This window comes from Phascolarctos cinereus, unplaced genomic scaffold, assembly GCF_003287225.1.
Source record: "Phascolarctos cinereus isolate Bilbo 61053 unplaced genomic scaffold, phaCin_HiC Scaffold_4;HRSCAF=312, whole genome shotgun sequence".
Lineage (NCBI taxonomy): Eukaryota > Metazoa > Chordata > Mammalia > Diprotodontia > Phascolarctidae > Phascolarctos > Phascolarctos cinereus.
Genome location: NW_027555847.1, coordinates 259,210,313 through 259,228,192, shown reverse-complemented (window position 1 = coordinate 259,228,192; position 17,880 = coordinate 259,210,313). Strand labels below are relative to the sequence as shown.

Sequence of the window (17,880 nt, the reverse complement as noted above, 5' to 3'; positions counted from 1 at the left end):
ATCCAGTAGTGTTTTCAAAAATTTTTTTTTTTTTGCAAAAGTGAGTGGTGTTTGCTCTCCATGATTTATATCTTCTTGTACTTTTTTTTGTCTGGGAAAGGAGCGGTGTCAGACCTATGATTTTTATTTATGTTGAAAACTCCCAAAGTAATGTAAATGCCCAGCTTTTCCAATGCTTGATATCCATAGGCAGTCACCTGAGACACTAGGAGATTAAACTATTATGTATCAGGAACAGCATTTGAATTAAAGTCTTCCTGTATTTCTCTTCATTTGTAGTTTGGACTAGATGGTATCTGAAGTCCTATTCAACAATTCTGTTGTGCTGTGGGCCCATTCAGGATCCTAAGGATCATTATTTTTTTCCCCTTAGTATTCATGAATTATTCATTTACTGATCTGTTATAGAATTTTTGAGGAGTTCTATCTTAAGCTTGCCACTGTACTATTTCAGAATCCAGCTTCATTACATTTTGAAAGTCAGAATGAAACTTGTCCATCTATAATCATTTGGAATCTCTTTTGTAGCCTTTATTATTTATTATTAATATTATTTTTTAATGCAATCATATCTGCAGGTTCTTTCATCGCCTATAACATAATAATCTTCCTTTCCATATTTTAACTTACCCAAAACAGCCAAGTGTTTTCCTTTTATTTGCTGTGCTATCCTGGCCTTAAATTTTCTCATGGCCATGTTTGTTATACCTTTTCTTTTTTTGAGAATTATTTTATTTGATAAAAAATGTGGAATCAAGATAGGAGTTGAGTGGTGTTATTTTCTCTGTCTCATCTTAAGATACATAGGTGGTATAGTGTACAGGGTGCTGGATTTGGAGTCAGGAACACCTGGGTTTACAATCTGACTCAGACTCTTATGAGCTAGATGATCCTCAGCAGATTACTGCTGAGTCTCAGTTTCCTGTTGTGAGAATCAAATGAATTAATGTGTATAAAGTGCTTTGCAAACTTTAAAACACTAAATAAATGCTAGCTATTATTATTATAATACCATATTCTTCTACACGGTTGTCATCTGCTCGTCTTCACTATCTTATTTCAAATGTCATTAAGAAAACTATTTTTCTTTAAGCACTGAATAAACTTAACGGATTTAGCCTTCTTGACACTATTCATGTCGATTCATGCCATTCTTTTATGTATTGGTTATATATTCTCCTCCCCACACCCAACTTTCAGTTCATTATTTTTAGAAGAAAGATTTTAAAGCTCTGTTAAGTTTAATTGTACTTTTAATTGTCTCCTAATATGATGTTTTGAAGAACTCTACTGTAGTTTAATTTTCATTCATTTCACCTAAGCTTTCCATTTTGTGTAAAATATTAGAAAGACAAATTGGAACGGAAAAGGAATCAATATAAATGAAGATCATGTAAATCACTTAAGATTTGTGGATAAAAGTCCCTTTCTCTGTTAGCAATGAAAACCAGAATGAAAAAGCCTTTGAAAAACAGGGAAAAAAAAGCGAGTTAGACATGTTTATATGTAATATGTGACCAAAATCTGTTCTGAAAGTAAGTAACTCAGCTTGGTGTAGTGGATAAAATGCTGGATGTGGTCTCAGGAAGTCCTGAGTTCAAATTTGCCCTCAGATACTAGCTGGGTGATATTGAGCAAGTCATTTAACCTTTGCCTATCTCAGTTTCCTCATCTGTAAAAGAGGGATAAGCAGACACCCTGCCTATCAGGGGTGTTGTGAGAATAAAATAATATTTGTAGTACTTTGCAAACCTTAAAACTGTATAAATTCCAGTTAGTATTATTAGCTATTATCATGTCTATTATTTAATATATCAATATCATTCACTACCTATGTACGGGAAACACACAAATACATATATTCATATATATTTACTGGTTTTACTTTTAATTTATAAAATTTAAATTCAAACTGAATAATGAGGTAAATGAAAACTAATCTAGCTTGTAGTTTTGGAAAAATACAGTTAAAGTAAGAAAAATCATATTTACTAATAAGAGATAAGAGGTTAAAATTTTAAACTATTCTCAGATGAACCAGGGCAATTTGCTTAAATCATTTTCAAGGTCTTCAAAATAATATCATAATTGTACTTTTTGTTGGTATTTACTGAGTCCTCATTTTTAAAACTTATTTGTCCTGGCCTCCCTTCTCCTATTAACCTGTCATTGATTAAAAATATTTAAAAAAAAAAAAGGGCAGCTAGGGGGCGCAGTGGACAGAGTACCGGCCCTGAAGTCAGGAGGATCTAAGTTCAAATCTGACCTCAGACCAAACACTTGACACTTACTAGTTGTGTGACCCTGGGCAAGTTACTTAACCCCAATTGCCATATGAAAGAAAACTGTGACAATAGTTTGAATCCTGACCTAAATTAAACTTTTAGTTTTATCAAAAGAAGTAGAAGAATCTCATTCTTTGGAGGTCATTCAAAGTATAATAGATTTTCACCTCACCAGTTTAACTGGTTTAATTGTGGTCAGCACTTTCAACGCTTTTATTTCAGTAGGGAAGGGAAGCTAGGGAGTTAGGAGTGCTATCTGAAATCTCAGTTACTCACCTCCCCTAAATTTCCAAAGACACTAATCCTCTCTGGCACATATTATCAATTTGATTTTGTCCCAGTTTGACTTTAACCATTTATATAAGGTTATGGATTAATTGGCCATCCAAAGTCCTCCTCCAGTATATGGAATTATATAGGTAATCTTTTTCTTTTTTCTTTTCTTCAAATCATGCAGTAATTGACAAAAAAAAGACTATTTATGTACATGTTTAACATAACAAAGCAGTATTCTATTCTTTGAGCAATTGATATTCCTGGTCATATATCCAATTAATTTTGTACCACTTATGGAAGGGATCCTCTGATAGCAAGAGAAGAAAGTATAACTCTTACCAATATGTGATAATAAATAGGTTTCTGATGACTTTATTAATATGTAGAGTGGTAGTATGATTAAGGAATCTTAGTGACAGGCCCAAAGATTATTAGTCATGTTTAGTTTCACTGGTTAGAATACTACTGTTGCCCTTATATCACATTAGAATAGTCATTAGTCAATAAAGCCAATTTAATTTTGGTTACTGAATATAGGAAGATGATAGTAATTGTATTGGCTTCTCCTTTTAGGTGTTTACCTAACTATTGTGAACATGGTGGTGAATGCTCACAATCATGGAACAGTTTCTATTGCAACTGTACAAATACTGGTTACATGGGAGCTACTTGTCATTCCTGTAAGTCAAATATATTTGCTTATGCCTGTTGGTGTCCCAATTGCCATAGTTATCATGATTACTTTCTGTATCATTCCCTTCTACTTAACCCCATGATATTTATTTGGTTATGTTTTTAAGGGTATGTTTGTGCATATGCACGTATACACATATGTGTTCTTGTTTGGACCCTAAAATACACTCCAGTCATTTATTATCTTCATTCATTCTTTCTTTCATTAAACATTTCTTCTACTTACTGCTTGTATATCTTTTAATAAGTCACTTAATTTCTCTGGGTCTCGGTCTATAAAATAAAGGGTTAGACTGAATCTATGATCTGTGGCTACATTGAAAATGTAACAGTGAATAAGATATAACATCTGAACTCAAGGAATTGACAGCCTAAAAGGGGAAAATAACATGAATGTAAGTATAATTTAAAATATAATAATAACTTTTTGCTTAATAGCATAGACCTAAATATGGAAAAGACCTCAGAGTCTATCCAATCCAACCCCCTCATTTCACAGAAAAGAAAACTGAGGAAAAAGGAGAATAAGTGACTTGTCCAAGGATACACAGAGAGTATGTGAGATAGGATTTGATGCTAATGCTAAGAATCAGTGTTAATTTTTTTTTTGGTTGGTTGGTTGGTTAGTTTGATGCAGTTAACAGCCTTGTTATAGTAAATAGGATCAGTCTTGGAGTCAGGAAAACTTGGGTTCATTTCTTGATTTGGACAGATGCTGGCATTATGACTATGAGCAAGTCATTAAACATTTCCCCAAGGAAATAGTTAAGCTTTAAATTGCTAAACCTATGTTAGTGGAAGGATTTTTCACAACAGGACTCTTCCACATGGGAATCATTGATTTACAGGTCTGAATCTCCCCTCAAATCTATCTCTCTGTCTGTCTCTCTGTCTGTCTATTTAATACATTCAACTATTTATTGTGCTTTAAAGTCTAAGAAGCATTTTTTCCTCACAAAAGACCTCATTCTAGAAAAATCACTAGACTTGGAGTCAGAAGAATTGCTTCTTGTGACCCTGGGCAAGTCAATGTCTCTGACCCTCAGTTTCCTTATATATAATAACATTTACCAGATGCAATTGTTATTTGGATCAAATGAGATAATATGTGAAAAGTGCTTTGCAAACAGAGGGATATATAAATGTGAGCTACTATTATAAATGTGATTATTATTAAGTTTAAATATTTGTTCTAATACTATTGACCACTTGTGTAATTGTGGGCAAGTTATTTAACATCTCTAGACTTCATTTCCCTCATCTGTAAATTGAAGAGGTTTGATCAAGTTAACTCTAAGACCTTTTCTTGCTCTCATTCTTGCAAGCGCTAGGAAGTAGCTGATGTATGTATTAATATTGCCATTTTATACATTAAGTAAATGGAGTCATAGGAAGGTATTGACATGTTCAAATTCACACAGTTAATAATAATAACTCCATTTATATAATCCTTAAAGGTTTACAAAATACATTTCTCATAAAAAGCTGGCAAGATCAATAATGGAAATATATAGAGGATACAGAAATTCAGAGACATAAAGAGACTTACCAGTTGTCACACAGCTACTAGTAAGTATCAGAGTTTTGATTGGACCCAGTTTTTCTGACACTATCTTGTGCTCATTCCACCAAACCACATAGCCTACATATAGTAGCAAAGGAATACACAGTGCTGCTATAACATATAGTGAGAAAGAGGTCATTCTGAATAAAAGGGATCAAAGAAAATCACATGGAGAATGTTTGGGGCCGCTTTCTCCCTTCTTCTCCCATAACAGTAACTCTTACCTCAGCACCTTTAAGGGAGCAGTGCAAATTTTAGTCACTAGTCCAAATATCCTTAAACCCCTCTTATTGTATGCATTTTATCATTTCTGAAAATGATATAAATACTTTATGGAAAGCGTATTTTCTGCCAAATAACTTTCAAGTTTTTTTCCAACAATGCTCTTCAAATGGAGTCCTTTCCCAGGAGTTTGTGTTCTTAAGTTTATCAAATTCTAGATTGCTATCTGCCTTAATTGCTAAGACTTCTTTATCTAGTCTATTCAACTGATCATCCTTTCTGTTTTTTCTCCTCTGTCAGATAGTTCTGATAATTACTACTTTGTAGTTTAGTTTGATTTGACGATATAAAGCCCACTTCCTATCTTTAAAAAGTTATTTCCTCTATGATGCATCTGTTATTCTTCTGTTCCTTAATATGAATTTGTTATCATTCTGTCTGATTCTATAAGATATTTCCTTGGTAATTTAATATAGCAATTCATCTGTAACGCAATTGGAGGTAGTGTATGTCTTTTTTTTTCTTTTTTGGCCCATGCTTTTCTTTATTGTTATTGCTGAAAAATCCTGATTCATATAAATTGGTGATTTTTAAAAACATGTATTTATTCCTAGCAGTTTGCTAGACTTTTCTCATTTTTATTGAAAAGTCTTGAATTTGATGGCTATATTTCAGAGTAAAACTCAGTCTGTCTGTTCCCATCCAATGAATTATACTGATTTGCATCTTGTTCTCTATTGTATTTCTCGCTATTTTCTTTTGATTTCCTGTCACATAGCATTCTGACATGTTCCATTATATTTTCTGGGAGGATAGCTATTGTTAAGACAGTCATTCCATGCTCTATGTTCAAAGTCAGCTATCTGTTTTTCCAGTTTTCTTGTCTTCATTTTGCTCTGTATTTTCTTCCACCTTTTCATCTGCACTTTCCTTTTGCATATAATACGCTATTTTATTTTGACTTCCATTGTGTTTTCTAAAGAGTAAATTCACTTATTTTTCTTTTTTTATTCTTTAAGATCTGTAATTTACATAATTACATTTTCAATAAATCATTTTTATTGAGCTTCTTAACCACTCCTGAGTTTCTTACAGTTGCTTCAGTCACTCTTTGTTACTCTTTTCTTTTCTTTTGGAAATTTCTTCTGATTTTATTTTATCTCATGTGTTTAACAGTGGAATTTCTTTTTTCTCTTATTCTCTCTATTGGTTTCTCTGCAACTCCTTTGAGGATTTCTTTCCTTTTCTCTCTATTTTTTTCTTTTTACTTCATTTAATGCATTTATTTCTGGCTTGAAATGAAGAAAGACATCTGGGTTTGTTACTTATGTAGTCACTTACTCATCCCTCTTGATATATATGCCCCAAACTATACATTCATTTTCATAACATATTCAGTATTCTTCCTCTTACCTTAAATGTCCATGCCCATCTTCTCCAATGATTTAGTTCCTTGTCATCATTCCTGTTTCTAAGTTAAACTTTATTTTTTTTGTATTTTTTTTTCTCTTTTGCACTCATAGCCCCAACCTTTCAAGGAGGAATTTAAGTATTATCTCTTTTGTTAAGCATGCCTGGACCCTCAATATTTCAAGTTATCTTTATTTTCACCGAACACTTGTAGTATTTATTGTCTATAAGTTTCATTTTAAACATCTACTTCTCTTGAAAATCTTTGAATCTGCTATATTATCCAGTGTATTATTTTGTTCATAAGGTCCTTAGTAAATATTGATCATTATAACTATAATCTAAATATAATTGCAAATGAATCCTGTTTTTTCATGGTATTACTCTTAACCATTGAGCTGTAATTTCCTAGTCTGTAAAATGAAGGGTTTGTTTGAGATGAACTCTAGCTCCTTTCCTGTTATTAAATTCTGTGATCCTATGAAAAAATGTGACAGCATAAACATAGATCATATTTAGTGACCCAAATTTGATCTGATAATTGAATTGACTATATTGTGTTATTAGAAAAATATGCCAAAGAGAGCTAAATATTTTCCCAACACAGAGTGATTGATTGGTAACAATAGTCTGAGGCAGAAGGCTAGACTGGCAGACTCAGTTATACTAGGATCATAAATCTAAAGGCTGCTTCCACTGGTACCAAATTAGAGAAGAAATGGAAAGCCAATCCATACAGTTCATATTTCCCTTCGAGTAGCTTTTAATGAGAATAACATTGACTTTATGCAATTTATTACAAACCATTTGCGTTTAACAGTTGGTCATAATTAGAAATAAGGTTGTTTACTTTTATGATTTTTTTGTTAAAGGAGTTTTTAAAAAAAATTCATAGCCAATGAAAATAAAGAAAAGCAAGCCACTCAAATATGTCCTTCATATATTATGAAAACTTTTTTTTAATTTAGGCACAAAGAAAATGATGAATAAGAGATCATTCACTAAAAGTAGACAGTATGCCTTGAAATAGCAACAAAATAACCTTTCCTGTTAATAGAAATTTTGTTTTGAATTTATCTGCATTCAATTCAATTCAGCTAATATCTAAATACCTATTAAATGTCAAACACTGTACCTGGCACTGGGGATATAAAAACAAACAGAAAAAAAATCCCTACCCTTAAAGAACTTAAATTCCAATATAGAGGATACATGGAAATAAATAATAAGTCTGGTAAATAAAAACAAGACAACTTCAGGAGGGAGGGAGCACTTACAACTAGGGGAATCTGGAAAGATTTTGTATAAAAAGTGGCTGCTGACCTAAGCCTTGAAGAAAGCTAAGAATTTGAAAAGGCAGATGTAAGGGCACAGTGCTTTCCAGGAAAAGGAAACAGTCTGTCTTGGAGACAGATAAGGGAATGCTCAGAAGGACAGTTTGCGACAAGAATATATAGTGCACACTGGTAATAATAATAATAATAGAAAGGTTCAAGGAGCTGAACTGTGGAGTGCTTTTAAACGGCTGGCTGAAGAATCTGTATTTTCTTTTAAAGTCAACAGGGAGCTACTAGTATTTTTGTTTTGTTTTGTTTGACTAAATATTTTATTTTAAAGTTTAATATTGCCTTTGAAAAAATCATATTCATTTTTATTTGTGTGTCACCACTCCTTTTCCCCATCTAGGGAGTCTTCCCCTTTAACAAAGTTAAACATTTAAGGGGGGGAAAATGAGCAAAAGTACCCCAAATATCAAACTCATATGACACCTACTAAAGATTCTTGTGTAGTAAGTGGCTTGGTCAGACATGTGTTTAAGGATCTAGGGAATATTAATTTGGTAACTGAATAAAAGATAAATTAATGAAGTGGAATACTGGAGATGAGAAACCAATTAAAATCTCTTGCAGTCATCCAGGTAAGGAGTGATCAAGGCCTAAACTAAGATAGTGATCAGAGGAATAAAGAAGAGCAGAAGTATAAGATATGTTGTGGAAGTAGAATCAGTAAAACTTGGAAACAGATTATCTATGAGTAATGTAGGAGAGGGTAAAGTAAGGATGACTTTGAGGTTATACACCTGGTGACTATACAAATGGCATTTATAAGAAGCAATAAAGGCTCCAGGATAGAAAGATGTGGAGAGAAAGAGAGACAGGGGCAGAGCCAGAGACAGTGAGACACAGAGAGATAAAGAAAGACAGAGAGAATAAGAATGATTGTAAGGGAATGCTCTACAAGTAGAAATGTTGACTTTTCTTCAGAAAAGAGAACAAAGAAGAAAATGGGCTATTCTTTGAAAGGGTTTTGGGTATGAACTAGGGTAGAAAAGCATTCTCATGTTGCATGGTCTCTAGTTTCATAATAGAATAGTGAGGTACTCTAGTGAGATGGTTGGGGAGAGATCAGTGTTAGGGACATAAAGAGAGTTGAAATATTTTGGAAGTTACAATGGGAACTGAAAGTCAATCAGGGAAGAATAAAAAAGTCACCATGAGTGGAGGAGGGTAGAATTAATATAGATAATGGAAACGTGGAGTAGACTCAGTTGATATGTTTGTGTGGCTTCCTCTAGCCAGGCTCATTAGGATATATGTAGGAGTGGAAAAGGAAAATAATTATGTTAACACAGAGTTAACATTTGGGAAGGTGTGGATAATAGGACAAATGGGAAAAAGAAACTCAAGAATACAGTTGAATTAGTCAAATGTAGGATCAAGATGGTGAAGAAGAAAAATGAGGACAAAACAAGGGTCTTTTCCTGAGAGAAAAGGGATGGAAAGAGGGGCTGGAATTTATAATGAAAGGAAAGATAGGTTTGGGAGAAGTTAGGGAGAGGAAGACATAGGAGATAAGTAAGAATGGCTATCTGAAAGGTTATAGCTCCCTGAAGAAATTCCCCAGCAAAGATGTAAAAGGACACCTGATAAAGCAATCATAAATAAAACTAAAGGGAAGTAATATAAACTGCTTCATCTAGTCCAGAACAACACAAGAAAGTGAACAAAAGTCTGAACATCTTCCAAGTAAGTGCAGGAAAGTGAATGCTAAACAAATGCTCTGAGTATGGCCATCAAATCATCCTGAACCCATCTGGTTGTACTATTGCCTAATCCGTACTTCTTCAAATTCTAGAAAATTGTGTGTGTGTATGTGTGTGTGTGTGTGTGTGTGTGTGTGTGTGTGTTTGCGCTTTAACTAAATCTTCGCTAAAAACTAGAGATACCATATCTGCAGCATTCTCCTCACCTTCTAGTTTCCCAATCCTATAAAAAATGGAAATGAAACAGTTCTGGCATGACCTCTCATAAATTGCTGACTCTTTGTACTCTTCACTTCCCTTTCTAAAGGTTCAACAACATTTTTTAAAATTACCTTTTCATTATTTTCCTGGGAATCAAAGTTACATTCACTGACACATAGTTTTCAGAATTTGTTCTCTTTAATTTTTTTGAAAATTGGGACATTTACCCTTTTCCAAACTTGTAGTGGTTCTCCTATTTTCTATGATCTTTCAAATGTCACTTACAGTGGCTTACCAATCAGAGCTGCAAGTTATTTCAGGTTTCAGGACTGAAGAAAGTAGTTCATCTGGGTCAGGTGACTTGATTTCATCAAAGGCAATGAAATTGCCAAAGGAAATTACCATTTCCTTACTTAAGCATCAAGTTCCTTTTAGTTATATTTTTCTGTCATTTCCCAGAATAAAGGTCATTCTCTTTTTTCAGAATAAATAGAAATAAAATAAGAATTAGGCAGCTCTGTCTTCTCTTTCTTTCAAGTTATCATTATCCAAGATATCCTAAGCAAAAATGCTATCCCTTCTTTAATTCTACTTTCTCTCCCAATATAGTTAAAACAAACAAACATTTTCCCTTGACTTTAGTTTTCCTCTCACATCAGTTCATCCTGAACTTTAGCATTCCTGACACTATTTTCATAGGGCTAGAGCATGCTTTTATTTTCTTCTTCTTCATGCTAGTCTTTCGCCTACATTCTGAACATCTCATGTTGAATCTACATTGATTAGTGAGTTTCCTGTGGGGTCAATATTGGTCTCTTCAAAGAAATCAATATTCTTTTTCATTGGAACTGTTTCCCTTTGGGTTTGTATAATTTCATTCACTAGATGGATGGTAAATGTCATGATTATTCTGACTTTTGGCATATCATTAAGAAAATGTTTTATGTTTAAGTGTCAATGGTGTCATGCCCACTGTTTATGTAAGTGAGAAGTATTTTTGTGGGGACTCAGCACTACAGTGCTGAATGCGGTGAACAGCACGAATGCCTTCATTCCCAACATTATACCTAGTACCTTGGGAAAGAAGTTAAGGTTTAGACTATAGACATAGCATCCAGTGCTGGAATCTTTGTTACTTTCATCTTTCTGTAGATGTTTTATTCACTCTTTCTTCACATCAGCAGGTTTTTTTCCCCTTAAAACAGACCTAGACATTATTATGATCATGTGGCTACTTAACCTCTTTCTCAAAATCCTAAGGGGAGGAAGAGGTACACTCATATTCTACCACTGTAACTACCGATTCTCTACCAGCATGGTTCCCATTTTTACAAAATTAGTATTGACTTTTAATTATTAAACTTTTACTTAATGATGCAAAATAAGGAGAAATTACAGTATTTTAAAATCAAATGCAAAGGCAGGAATGATTATGACCTTTACTCATTAGGAAGCCCATATACCTGAATCACATTCTTTCTCACCAATGCATATAGTATCCCTGGAAGAGAATGGATACACACTTACAGAAACTTAGCAGGAAGACATATGAGTAGAGAAACCCACATGCCCAGGGTACATCATGAATCTGGATAGCATCCTTGGTTTCCTGGGTTTCTTTAGATAACTGTTTGCCACATGTGTGACCTGTTGGGTAAAACTGCTTCTCTTCTATTTGCTCCCTTTCTGGTTCTCAGAGTTCTATTGATGGGCAAAACTGTTTCTCTGCTACTCTCTGATGCACGTGCTTTTTGCACATAGACACTCTTGTCAGGGTGCTAAGAAAGTATTATTCTTTTTGAGTTGCAAATATTTCCCTTAAGGCAGAGAACTTTCAAGGTCCTCAGATCTCCTCTGGACTTATGAGGTGTTTTTCACTGTAGAATTATAGCTAATGATAAGACTGTTTAGCCTATAACATCCAGTTTCTCAAACAGAGAGTTATTCTGCTTTGTCCATTTAGCTCTTCAGGAAGACAGATGGAAAACCTGTCCTTTCCCCTCTGATTGTCCTCAAACCAGAAAGGGCCATAGAAGGCAACACAGGTAACCCCAAAAGGTTTCCCCTCTCTCAGTCTGTAAGAGATTGTGCTAGTGAGCAATAAGCCCAAACAGCTGACTCTGCTGCTACTCTCTCCACCTGGTCATGTCCTGCCCCTCTGATCTTACATTCCATTCTACTTCTACGACCTTCCATTTACTATAGCTTCTAATTTAGCTTCAAATGTGTTTCCTTGTAAGCAGTGGCATTGGTAATGTTTGATATTAAACTCAACAATTCCATCTTTCTGCCATAGGTGACCCTATAATCCTTATATAATCTTCTTATAGAACTCAAACAATTACATGATTTATTACTCTTTATTAATCACAGCCTTTAAATGCTGAAAAGTCACATTCCATTGAGATGATAGACCATAATGCCCTGCTTCCATTTGTACCACAGTCATTGCTGCCTTCAAACAGGTCCCATCAGTATGTCATTCTCTATTTGGTAGATCTTTTTCTTGTCCTCAGAACATTTAAAGCATTTTATCTGAGAGACTTGTTTCCTACAAAGATGATTTTTATCAATTTTCAATATGTAAATGATCTTTATATTCTTTGTTTGGCAACTCAAGTGCTTATGTATGAAAGGGACGGTACATAAGATATGCAGAGTGCTAAGGAGATTACCCTGCTTCTCCTTCATTTAAGTTAGTGGTGAAGCTTAATAAAATATGTTATGCTTGACTATTAATCACACAGCTTGTACAAGGCAAAATATTCAATAATGAATTAGAATATCATGTAGAGACACATTTCGTATAAATATTTCTACTGGTGTTCTGAATTCAAATTATCTTGAAGTCTCATTTGCAGAATACTTAAGTGAGTATTTTAAACCCATTTAAAAAATTATGATGATAAAAGTTGCCATTTTAAGTATGTTCCTTTTTAATTTGAAATACTTTTCATCTTTAAATTGTTTTAAATAAGTGCAAAGCAAAAATACTTTTTAATTTTCTAACTATAGTATGATTATTGGATAATAAAAAGCTTTTGATTTAAGCATTAAACTATGGCAATTTAGATGTACAGTTTAATATTGCATAACTATAATAGAGAAAGTACTTGTTGCTTAATTATTGTTTTAATTCAGAAATCCGATAACATGGGTTTTAATGGAATCTCACTCTGTATGGAATTTAGATCTCTGGTTTTCAGGACTTTATTTATTGGGTTGTCTCCTTTTCTTCAGAATTATACTCAATCTTTAAAGAAGAGCTATTAATACAGCAAAATATGGCTTTGTAAATACATAGAAATGTGTGTCACCATATTTTTGGGACAGCATCATCCTTTAAATATTGATGCTGTCTTTCCTCATAATGTGAAAATGCTTCCAAATCATCATTTTGTCTTTTTATATCCATTCTCCTTTGGTGGCAAGATAGATGATAGATTGATAAATAAAATTACATGTCATGAAAATATAATCCTATTAAGATTTTTCCCCATTCTAATTATGTATAATTCCTTATATATTAATGGGAAAATGAAATTTATAAGTTTTCAGTGTACATTTGCTTTTTCCTTTCAGTTGGTAATATATGGCACACACAGTAGTTCAAAATTTAGAACATTATTTTGCAGCAATTAAAAATGTTAAGATTCTGTTCCTTTTGTAATGAATATTGTTCCTTTACAGCCATCTATGAGCAGTCCTGTGAAGCCTATAAGCACAGAGGGAACACTTCTGGTTTCTACTATATCGATTCAGATGGAAGTGGGCCCCTGGGACCTTTTCTTGTATACTGCAATATGACAGGTGAGTTAATAAGCTTCCTTTGACATTGTTCTGTTTGTGTGCCTGCTCATTACACCCTGAATCATAATTTATCAAGTACAAGATTTATGCTGTTTGAGGCTTGATTAATATGCTAGGTGATATTAAAAAAGATTCTTTAGTTTTATTATAGCACTAAGAAGTGAACAGAGGTCTTAGAATAAAAACTGGGTCAGCTAATTAAAAAATTGAAATCAGGATATTATCTATTGCATCTATTCCATAATGGTAATGAAAGTTATATATATATATATATATATATAGTATTTTAAGAGTTATAAGCATTTTACATATATGATCTCATTTGATCCCCACAGAAATTCTCTAAAGTAGACGGTATTGTTATCCCTGTTTTGTAGAAATGGGTTCTGAGAGAGATTAAATCACGTGCCTAACTATGAATGAATAAATTTTTAAAAATCATTAAGTGCTTACTGTATGAAAAGTGTTGTTCTCAGTGTTGTGGATACAAGCTGAAAAAAATAGGACAGTTTCCTTTCTCAAAGAACTCACATTGTAAAGGGAGAGACTACCCGTATATAAGGTTTTAGTTGCTACTTAGATGGTATGGTTCCATGGTCATTACCGTATATTGGCAAAGCAGATGGTAATGTCTTTTTTTTAATGTAGTTTCTTCTGATAAAATCATATCAGTTTGTAGTGTTGAATCACTTCACTATGCAAAAGACTTTGGTAACAAGAACTTTCTTTTCTGGGCCTTCAGTAGCTATGACTTTAGTACCACAGGAACAGTTATCAGGATGTGTCTCCACTGGAGTTGCTTCCCAGGATCATGGCTATGGGCTTTGTGCTGGAAACATTGCTAGTCCCAAAGCTTCTTGGTTTAGGTTCCTGAGCTGTCTCCCCTGTGATCTGAGTGGGAATGTTGGTCAGGACAGTGATGGTACTTTGATTTGCCTGACAAGATATGGATCTTGTCTCTCCTGCAGGGTACCTTGCTGCTTTAGCTAGGTTGACTTGCCTGCCTGTGGATGGCAATTGGTTGGCAGTTGGTATGCTAAAACTTGAACTCACATCCTCCTGATTCCAAGTTTGGTGCTCTATCCATTATACCAAGATGCCTCTTTTAATTTATAAAACACTTAAATGGATTTTTGGCTTCAGCCTTGTATTTTCAGAATATTAGAACTGGAAGGAAACTGATAGGATATTCAGTCCAATGCTTTCTTTTTAAAGACAATGATACTGAGGCCCACAGAGAGGAAATGATGTTCCCAATTCACATAGCTACCAAAGGATGTATGGGATTATACTTTATTTATCTCACTGTATTCAAGGTAATATTAAATTTGTACATGTTGGTAGAAAATAAATCAATGAACAAACAATATTCAGTGCCTACTATGTGTCTGGCCATATGTTAAGTGCTGGGGATAGAAATACAAAGTATGAAAAATTTCACATTCTCAAGTTTATTTTTAACAAGAGAGAAAAAAAGTATATAATGAGCATACAGAGAACAATTTTTTTTAAAGGATTCATACAAATTCTTTAAATACAAAGTAGTCTGAGAAGGTTAGGAAAGGCTTCATGAAGAAGGTAAGAGTGCATTCCAGACATTGAGAACTACTAGTATGTGGGCATAGAAACAGGAAATCTACTTTACTTGATGGAAATCTGCAATATGTCCTATCTTGGTCTTACTTACATGAACTATATTTGAAATTGAAATAGCCCTATATATAAAATAGATATGTCCTAGATAGTATGATTTGCAAGATGGTAACATAGTTATTTCCTATAATTTATGTCTCTCAAATATAAATCTCAGAAACCCCACAAATATTCCAGGTCCAACTACTGGATCTTCAAGATAAGTAGACAAATAAAAAATATGAAGTAGAAATGTTAAGAAATAGCATTGAATAATTGTACTACTTATAGCCTTCACTCAATTTCCCAATTTCCAAGTCAACTCTGTGAGCCAAGTACAATCAACTCAAGCTATTTTGTGTGATTAGGCTTCCAGAATTGCCTGTAGGAATTCCCACCTGTTTCATCCATGGCTGTGATTTGACTTGCATCCCAGAAGAGATGGCACACACTGATTCTTCCCAACCACGCAAAGAAAAGGGAAACAACTAGAAAGGTTGTGTGGAAGACTCAGGCAGTACAGAGAACAAAACGGAATAATATATTCAGTAGGTTTTGCTACCTAAAGTGTGTTCTGGTCTGGCAACCAGTACTGGCTCTTACATTCCCTCCTGAGATGAAGCCGCGGACACTGAGCTTCAGGATTGTTGTAGTGCTCCATGTGTGGGGAAATGGGGGATTATCAAAGAGTGAGAACAGAAACCAGAGACAAGCAACTGAGAACACAAAAGATTGAAGGATTCAAATTCCAAAACCAAAACAACACCAACAACAAATTGATTTTGTGTGCTTTTATTAGGGATTTTAGATCTTGTTTTCTTTTTTCTTTTTCCCCCATAATTGTTTGTCTTTAAATTTTTGTACTGATCTCTAGAGTGTCTCCAGGATTTTCTTTTTCAATTAGGATAATTTAGTTAATTTTCCTTCATAGTATAATTTTTTTTTCAATGTGCTCTGGCATTTTTTTCCATTTTTAATAATTTTACATTTTTGTCTTTTTGACTCCCTCAGTTGATTCATCTGCTTCTAAACTAAATTTTCACGTGGGCATCAAATTTGAGTCCTTCAGTCTTTCGTGTTCTTAGTTGCTTGTCTTCCAAGTAATGGGAGAAATTCTTTCATTTTTTTGAGGATAGTAAACTGAGGGATAGGAGAAAGAATAAAGATCTTCTTGAAGGAAAAGAGACGTGAGAATAAAAATTTAAGGGCAATGTAAAGACTCAGAAGAAAGAATGGAGAAAAAGCTGAATTAATACTTTGCTTACTAATTCTCATGATGCCCTCTGAGTGAATCAATATTTTATTAGAAGGATAATTCAGTTAGAAGTTGTGCAGACAGGGAAAGAGGTTATAAGAAACAGAAGTGATTTTGAGATATTCTCCCACCTAGTTCGTAGGTAAACAGAAAGGGGCTCTTCAGACTCTTAACAAGGGAGTGGGAGTGAGCCTGTGAAAGACCTGAATTTGAATAATGAGAGCAGCTGATATAGTGACAACCACAACTTGGATTTTTATTGCAGGGAATAAACTCATGTTTCTAGGAGCAGGATAAAAAGTGCATGAAAAATGAGTACCTATCGGGTAATCTTTAAGACATTATAGGCTTCATCTGGATGGAAACTTCCATGGGCCAAATTAAGATAGTCCCTTTTATTCAGACCTTTTATCATAGGATATGTGAGTAAGAGAGTCATGTAGGCCTCTAAGTCATTACAAATGAGAAAATTTACTTAGCCAGGTTCACACCACTATCTGGTTGATTAAGTGTGGCCTATAATTTTGCTGTATGGAGTTACTATAGCTGGAACTAAGAGATACCCTTTATTCACCCTGTCTTTTTGCATAAAATCATTTGCAAATTCTCTCTCTCATAGACCCTGAATAAAAGTGGCCCTTAGAAGTTTCTCGTTCCTTTGGAAGGGGTATTGATAACTTACGTATGCTAAGACATAAAGGTAATAGAAATGACTTTTTGGCAATTTGGTGATGTACTTGAACATTAGGAGTAGCTGGTATTTTTGCAGAATGGCCTTAAATTGTATCTCTCCAGGCACAGATAGCATCAGTCCACTATCCCAAAAGCTTACAGGCCTTAAAAGAATAACCTAGTGAGAGGGAAATGAACAGGAAAGTCTTCTCCCCATATAAAGATAATAGCATTCCCCTGTCCCAGCTCTAGCCCTGCTGGGCATACATGGTCAAAACTTAGCAGAGACTGAAAAAACAAATACAAAATACCTCAGAGTCCTAGGGTCTTTTCAGAGCTCGTGGGGTAATTCTTTTTTCTGCTATCATCTTGAGCATCCACTGGCTATGTTCTCCCCACTTGTTAGGGGGCCAGTGACTAGAATTCCAGTTCCATTTAACTACTTGAAACTGGGTGGGCAGTGGATGGGTAACTTTAATGAAGAGATATTTACTTCATAGATTATAGCAAGAACAGCTCTACAGACGTTTACCATAATGACTTGGTGCATTATTCCTTGACTCCCTCCCTTTTGCTACTTCAATCTATGGGGATTGGGGAATTAGGTTTTAGTTGACACTTTAGCTTAATTTCTATATTGCACTAGTCCCATCAAACTCATCAGCAACTCTGTGCTAGATGCAACATACAGCCTGGATTCCCAGAAACCAGCATACGTTGAACTCATACTCTTAACCTTTGAAGTTTCCATGATGGGGGATTCCATTTCCAGAATCTAGAATGGAGTAGAATCCCCAGAAAGACACCTAATCCCTTC

General features: G+C 34.3%; 1 protein-coding gene across 2 annotated transcripts in view; it reads left to right on the top strand.

The window, feature by feature from the left end:
* CNTNAP4 (contactin associated protein family member 4) overlaps nucleotides 1-17,880 on the top strand; it is a 582,938-nt gene that overhangs the window by 425,049 nt on the left and 140,009 nt on the right. For both annotated transcript variants that reach the window (XM_020976685.2, XM_020976684.2), the window contains exons 11-12: nucleotides 3,135-3,241; nucleotides 13,385-13,504. In XM_020976685.2, coding sequence (XP_020832344.1) covers nucleotides 3,135-3,241; nucleotides 13,385-13,504 — 227 coding nt within the window. The remainder of the gene's footprint in view (nucleotides 1-3,134; nucleotides 3,242-13,384; nucleotides 13,505-17,880) is intronic.